Source organism: Garra rufa, chromosome 8 (assembly GCF_049309525.1).
Source record: "Garra rufa chromosome 8, GarRuf1.0, whole genome shotgun sequence".
Classification (NCBI taxonomy): domain Eukaryota; kingdom Metazoa; phylum Chordata; class Actinopteri; order Cypriniformes; family Cyprinidae; genus Garra; species Garra rufa.
Genome location: NC_133368.1, coordinates 49,315,963 through 49,323,462, shown reverse-complemented (window position 1 = coordinate 49,323,462; position 7,500 = coordinate 49,315,963). Strand labels below are relative to the sequence as shown.

Sequence of the window (7,500 nt, the reverse complement as noted above, 5' to 3'; positions counted from 1 at the left end):
CTGAGGCTTTTGCTGTAAAAAGGCTTTTACATTTGCCAAAAATAGAACTTTTTATATTTAAAAACAAACAAGCAAACCCTGCCCGGATTTAAGAAGTAACACAAATGTAACGTAACGCATTACTTTCCATAAAAAGTAACTAAGTAACTTTTTTAGGGAGTAACTCAATATTGTAAAGCATTACTTTCATAACTTTCTCCAAAACTGGTCACTCCTAGGGCTGTTTTGCACATTTTGCACTCTTAAAATGCTGAAATCTCTGAAATACTGATACAACAATCGACTCAATTGAAAGCTCTCTTTTATAAGCATTCATACATAATACATTTTACAGATTAATTGCATTTATTTTTGATTGTGTTTCTTACCTGAACAATCAAATCCACTGCCACGGAAACCTTGCTTGCATTTACATTTGTAGGATCCATGAGTGTTGATGCACTCAGCGTGATGACTGCACTTATGTGTGTTGGAAACACATTCATTTATATCTGAAAAATGACATTGAGTTTCAGTATTTTGCATTAAATGAAGCATGCGTCACTCAAAAATGTGACCATGGACCACAAAGCCATTCATATTTATAAATAAGCTTTTCATTGATGTATGGTTTTGTTAGGATAGGACATTGTTGGACAAGATACAATTATTTGAAAATCGGGAATCTGAGGGTACAAAAAAATCTAAATATTGAGAAAATCGCCTTTAAAGTTGTCCAAATGAAGTTCTCAGCAATGCATATTCCTAATTAAAAATTAAGATTTGATATATTTAAAGTAGGAAATTTACAAAATATTTTCAGGGAACATAAATTTAAAAGACAAATCTATAATTTTGACCCATGCAATGTATTTTTGGCTATTGCTACAAATATGCTATTTTGCTCCAGAGACACAAATCATTCTTTCACATTCCTGAGCATCTTTCTGATTCTCCAGAAGAATGACGATATGACATTTAATTTAAAGCAAACATCTATTTTATAGTGAGAAAAAAGTACACTGCAAAAATTTTTTTTGTTTGTTTTTTTTGTTTTTTTTTACTTACATTTTTTTTGTCTTGTTTCCAGACAAAATATCAAAAAATTCTTAAATCAAGAAGGGTTTATTTTCTTGATTTCAGAAAAAAAAAAACAAGTCAAAATTAAGTGAGTTTTTGCTTAGAACAAGCAAAATAATCTGCCAATTTTGTCTTGTTTCCAGACAAAATATCTAAAAATTTACACTGTAAAAACTAAATTTAACAGTAAAAAACTGTAACAATGCTACAGTAAAAACCTGTTAAATGGTTAACGGTAAGTTCCGTTAATATATACGGTAATAAAAACTGTATCAGACATTGCATGTAATTTTACGGTAGTATACCGTTTCCAAAAGTGAAAAAGAGCAGTTTACAGTAAATAACCGTAAATTGACATTTACAGAATTTCCTGCATTACATTTTTTAAATTTGATGTTTTTGTGGTTTACATAACAGTTTCTTCTCAGTTGTGTACATTAGGGTTGTATGTTACATCTAATGTTGTTAAATTATTGAAAACCACAAAACTTAAAACGTTGCTACCGTATTTTTACGGTAAAATTCTGGCAACCACAGCTGCCAGTATTTTACTGTACATTTTTACAGATTTTTTTTTTTTACAGTGTATCTTTTTTTATTTTTTTATTTCATGGCAGAAACAAGCTAGCAGCGCTTTGAATTGTGAAATTTTGAAACACAAATAGTGAAATAGTGTTTTCTTGTAAAACATATTGTTACAACTTTATTATTAACTTTTTTATTATTACAACAAATTATTGCTTCCAGAATGTGACTGTTGCGCTTTTTTTAGTCAATAACAACTACAAGTTACACTCTTTCTTACCAACGCAGTCGTATTTTCCATTGACGTATTTGAGATCATAACCCGTCTGACACTTGCAGTAGTAGCTTCCAAATGTGTTGGTGCACTGGCGATTAAATGGACACTGGTTTTTCCCAGTTACACATTCATCAATATCTGAAGAAGAAAATGAGAGAAACAACAAAAGCTGATTAGACATCTCGACTCTCTGCTTTTAGTGATCTAGAGTCCTACAATGAATTCTCCATTTTCTTGATTACAAGCAAAAAAAAAAAATAATAATAAAAAAACACATACATTCACAAACAAATTCTAGCCAATTAAAATATTTTAGAGCAAAGCACAACTAGAAAAATTTATATGAAAAATAATGCTTCATAAATAATAAAAATACATTATTTTAAAAAATACTATAAAAAATTTATATGGCTTATCCATGACAAGATTATGATTAATGATAAGATCAAAAATTATTTATTTAAAAATGATTCATTATTCAGACAGTACTTAATATCTTGGTCTTGTTCTTTAGTATTTTTGTCTTGTTTTCTAGTACAAATATCCAAACATCCTTTCATCAAGATAGATTTACTTGAGAAGTGAAATGGCTTAAGATATAGTCATATTATGAAAAAAAATATATATATACTTTTTTGCTTAAAACCGGAACACATATTTATTGATGTCAGAAAAACAAACTTAATTCAAAGGTAAAACAAGAAATAAAAAAAAATGCCAATGGAATCCAATTCAAAGAACAAAATTAAGATTATTTTTTTTTTTTTTATTGATTAAATTCACTTAATATTAAAGAAAGAATATGTTGATATAGGGTCAGAAAAATAATCTTAATTCACTTAAAACTGAATTATTCTTCTTTAGCAAAAATTAACTTAATGTAGATACATTTTTTTTTTTTTAGAAAACAAGACTTAATGTTTTATGTAATTTTGCTATAATTTAGGAATGTTTAGTTACTTTTACCGGGAAAATATTGAGGAAGAAGTAAAATTTTGCTTACATAAAATGCAAAGGCCAGAAATATCAGGGAATTTTAAAAATTGTATTTTGCACACAAAAAAAAAAATCTAATTTAAAAAAATTCTCTAATTTCCCTGTGTTTTCAATTGCCCAATTTTAGGGTAAAAACAGACCCTACAAATTTACACTACAAAAAAATTCACACTTTTCTGACTTAAACATTTTGCCCTGTTTCCAGCCAAAATATCTGAAAATTCTTAAATCAAGATGGATTTTCCAGACAGTACAAATTATTGTCTTGTTTTCAGAAAAGATTAATCAAAATGAAGTGAGTTTTTGCTTGAAACAAGCAAAATAATCTTGTTTTCTGCTTGAAATAAGATTATTTTTCTTACCCCACTGGCAGATTATTTTGCTTGTTCTAAGCAAGAACTCACTTCATTTTGACTTTTTTTTTTTTTTCTGAAAACAAGACAAAAATTTCTACTTGTTTAGAAAGTCCTACTTGTTTTAAGAATTTTTAGATATTTTAGTTGGAAACAAGACAAAACATCTAAGTAAGAAAAGCATTTCTTGCTCTGAAATATCAGAGAAAAAGAACGTAATTTATTTTAATCAGATGTAGAGATCGAGTTGTTATTGACATGGTAAAGAGAACCAGAGCTGCACTGAGCAGCTCCATCACTCTCATCAGTCAGAACATTTACTAGCTTCATTTGAAGAGCGTGTGTCATTGAGCCGTTCTCACCCACACAGGTCTTTCCATCAAATCCCAGCTGCAGACCAGGAGACGGACAGAGACAGCGAACCTCACCCTGCACCTCCTCACAGCCGTACTGACAGTGAGCCAAAGAACAGGTCCTCGAGTCTGCAAGACACAATCAAACACATCAACAGACCTTCACATTAATACAAGACAAACTCAGATTTAAAGGTTGACTGCAGGTGCATATGGGTCCTGTCCTTGTCTGAAAACTTATCAGAACAGAGCCTGTGTTGCAGCCATTAAAATTGGATTCTAATGGCAAAGTGGCTACATTTAGTTTAAGTTGAAGTTAATTTTGAATAATTTGGAACATTTTATGTTTATTAAATTCAAGCTTTTGTTTCTTAAAGTAACGACCAAGCGGCCAGCGGCAATGAGTTGAGCATGTTTGATCAATTTAGCCTTCTCTAATCAACACGACTTGCCTAAAATAAAATCTATAGACATAAAGCACTTGATGCATTTCGCAATATTCATTAAAAAATTTAACCTAGATAAATGTGCACTGTGCAAAAGATAACTGGACCACAAAACCAGTCATAAGGTTAAATTTGACAAAACTGAGATATATACATCATATGAAAGCTCAATAAATAAGCTTTCTATTGATGTATGGTTTGTTAGGATAGGACAATATTTGGCCGAGATACATCTATTTGAAAATCTGGGATCTGAGGGTGCAAAAAAATCTAAATGCTGAGAAAATCACCTTTAAAGTTGTCCAAATTAAGTTCTTAACAATGCATATTACTAATCAAAAATTACATTTTGATATATTTATAGTAGGAATTTTACAAAAAATCTTCATGGAACATGATCTTTACTTAATTTCCTAATGATTTTTGGCATAAAAGAAAAATCAATAATTTTGACCCATACAATGTATTTTTGGCTATTGCTACAAATATACCCCAGCGACTTAAGACTGGTTTTGTGCTCCAGGGTCACATATATGTCATTTGTATGGAAACTGAAAGTTAAAAAGTAAAAAAAGAACTTGCATTTTTTTCTTAATGACAGTGGAAACCTAAAATGCGCCATCATTTTTACTCATAAAGGTAAGAGTAATATCATTTGGAACCGCAAAAGGTCTACTTTTATTTGTGTGCACTCACTTTGTCAACAAAACGCTGTGCTTTTGTAAAAATAGCTAAAGATGCGCTTTCTGCCATCTCTGTCTTGAGGAGGAGTGAGTGCTTCACAAAAAGTATCCAAAACTCAGCAAATATTTGCCAAACAGACATAGTAAATTTATCTACAGAATTCTTTAAATTACCACTTTAAAACGAAAGAATTCATGTAATAAAATCATGTTATATTGCGTGAAGTTATGTGAAAATTCCACGTGTCTTCACATTTAACATGAAAAACAGCAATAAAAATAGGCTTCAACTCAGTTAACAGTAAATAATGAGGAAAAATAAAACAATGTTGGCAAAGGCATAGGCTTTTCTGGGGTTGGCTAAATGTTATGTTACTATTATTAGGACTTCACAAGATGTTTTATCGACTTTTGAAACTCTGATTGATTGATTTCATGAGACATCATGTTTATAATTTTTTTTTACAATATTAGCAAACATTTTTTTCTTTTCAAATTTTTTTTATGTTTATTTCGTGCTGCAAATATTAAAGGAAAAGATCATTGATTCACATGTCGCTCGATCTGAGGTGAATATAGTTATCCCAACTACACATTAGAGAGCGTAAAAACACATTTATTGTTTGTATTTCAGCATAAAATTGACAGAATTTTATAGGCTATTTATATTTATGAGACTTGTGTGCCACAAATAATGAATGGACTTGAAAACGTTAAATATTATTTCCAAGCATTTATACTGTTAATAAAACAGCTTATGAATATTCACGTAAGGTTATGTACTTAAGAAAAATCAACATGGTTTTTAAAAATGTTTCATATGTCATCAAGGCTGCATTTTTTTGATCAAAAATACTGAAAAAAACTGTAATAATGTGAAATATTTTTTCAATTTAAAATAACTGTTTTCTATGTGAATATATTTTAAAATGTAATTTATTCCTGTGATACAAAGCTGAATTTTCAGCATCATTACTCCAGTCGTCAGTGTCACACGATCCTTCAGAAATCATTCTAATATTGCGGATATATTATCGATGTTGAAAGCAGTTGTGCTGCTTAATATTTTTCGGAACCTTTGATCAATAAAAGGTTAAAAAGAACAGCATTTATTTAAAATAGAAAGGTTTTCTAACAATATACAGTAGTTAAAGTTTGAGGTCGGTAAATTTTTATTCTTTCTTTTTTTTTTTTTTGGAAAGAAATTAATAGTTTTATTCACCAAGGATGTGTTAAATTAATAAAAAGTGATAGCGTAGATTTACATTGTTAGAAAAGATTTATATTTTGAATAAATGCTGTTCTTTTTAACTTGTTGTTCATCAATGAATCCTAAAAAAAGAATCACAGGTACCACAACTGTTTCCCGCATTGATAATTCTAATAATAAATCGGTCTATTAGAATTAATTCTGATTTCTAAATCACTGGAGTAGCAGTTGTTGAAAATGTAGCTTTGCTAAATAAAATAAATTGATAAAAACATTATTTTATATTGTAATAACTTTTTGCAACATAACAGTTTTTCTATATTTTTTTATCAAATAAACGCAGCCGTGATGAGCATAAGAGACTTCTTTAAAAAAACATTACAAGTCTTACTGATGCCAAACTTTTGAGTGGCAGTGTATAAGCACATGCAAAAATCTGTCACTCTAAATTAGTCATTTTAGCTCTATTCAATGAGTTTTGGTGAGTCATGTTCCTCTGGTCAAATATCTTCAGTTTTATGAAACCAGTTGTATGTGCTTGTCTGGGTGCATCTAAATAATATGAGCTTTTCAACTTAAATTATCGAGTGGATTTACATCAATAATGTACAATATAAATTCTCATTTAGCTTCAGAATGATAGCTTATTGAATTTGGATTCACAAGTATAAGAACTCTATTATATCCACATTTGCCTATGTTGAAGTACAGTTACTCACTTGCGCAGGAGCCATCAGGCATCAGCATGTATCCGTTTAAGCAGTAGCACATGTAGCTACCAAAGGTGTTCATACAGCGATGTTCACAGGGCCGAGGCTTTAGACCACACTCATTCAGATCTAAACCCAGAAAGAAAGTTTTCTATCAGCTTTTAGAATTAGACCTGATGCCATCTTGCAACTCAATCTGAAGAATGAGTTTGCAACAGGGTCTGAATTTGTTCACAATTCTGTTTGATAAATAGTTCACTCATGCAATGAATCATTTGAAACAACAAACAAGAGTTATTACAATTAACTAAAACCACAAAAAAGTTACTTAATATAAAATAAAATAAAAACATTGACTTTAAATAATATATATATATAAAAACTTTGATTATTCTATTAATAAAACAGTATATTAGAATGATTTCTGAAGGATCATGTGACACTTATGACTAAAGTAACAGCTGATGAAAATTCAGCTTTGCATCACATGAATAAATTATATTTTAAAGTATATTAAAATAAAAATAAAAACGTTACTTTATATTGTAATAACTGTAAAAATTTCTGTATTTTTTGATCAAATAAATGCAGCTTTGATGAGCATGAAACTAAGTTAAAAAAATAAATTAACTAAAATTAATAAAATAGAAACCAAAATAAAATACACTACTGATCAAAAGTTTGGGATCAGCAAGACTTGTAATGTTTTTTAAAGAAGTCTCTTATGCTTATCAAGGCTGCATTTATTTGTTTAATAATAATTAGTATTATTTATTTGTATAGCACATTTCATACATAAATGCAACTCAAAGTGCTTCACAGGCATAAAAGAAATATAAAAAAAACTAATAAACATCAATATAAAATAATCAAAACTTTAAATGATTT

General features: G+C 29.3%; 1 protein-coding gene across 1 annotated transcript in view; it reads right to left on the bottom strand.

The window, feature by feature from the left end:
* The window catches only part of egfl6 (EGF-like-domain, multiple 6), a 43,057-nt gene that overhangs the window by 24,319 nt on the left and 11,238 nt on the right, over positions 1-7,500 (bottom strand). Inside the window, exons 3-6 of the mRNA XM_073845158.1 lie at positions 6,622-6,741; positions 3,573-3,692; positions 1,865-1,999; positions 369-491 (exon numbers count right to left, since the gene is read on the bottom strand). Of these exons, the coding sequence (XP_073701259.1) occupies positions 369-491; positions 1,865-1,999; positions 3,573-3,692; positions 6,622-6,741 (498 nt within the window). The remainder of the gene's footprint in view (positions 1-368; positions 492-1,864; positions 2,000-3,572; positions 3,693-6,621; positions 6,742-7,500) is intronic.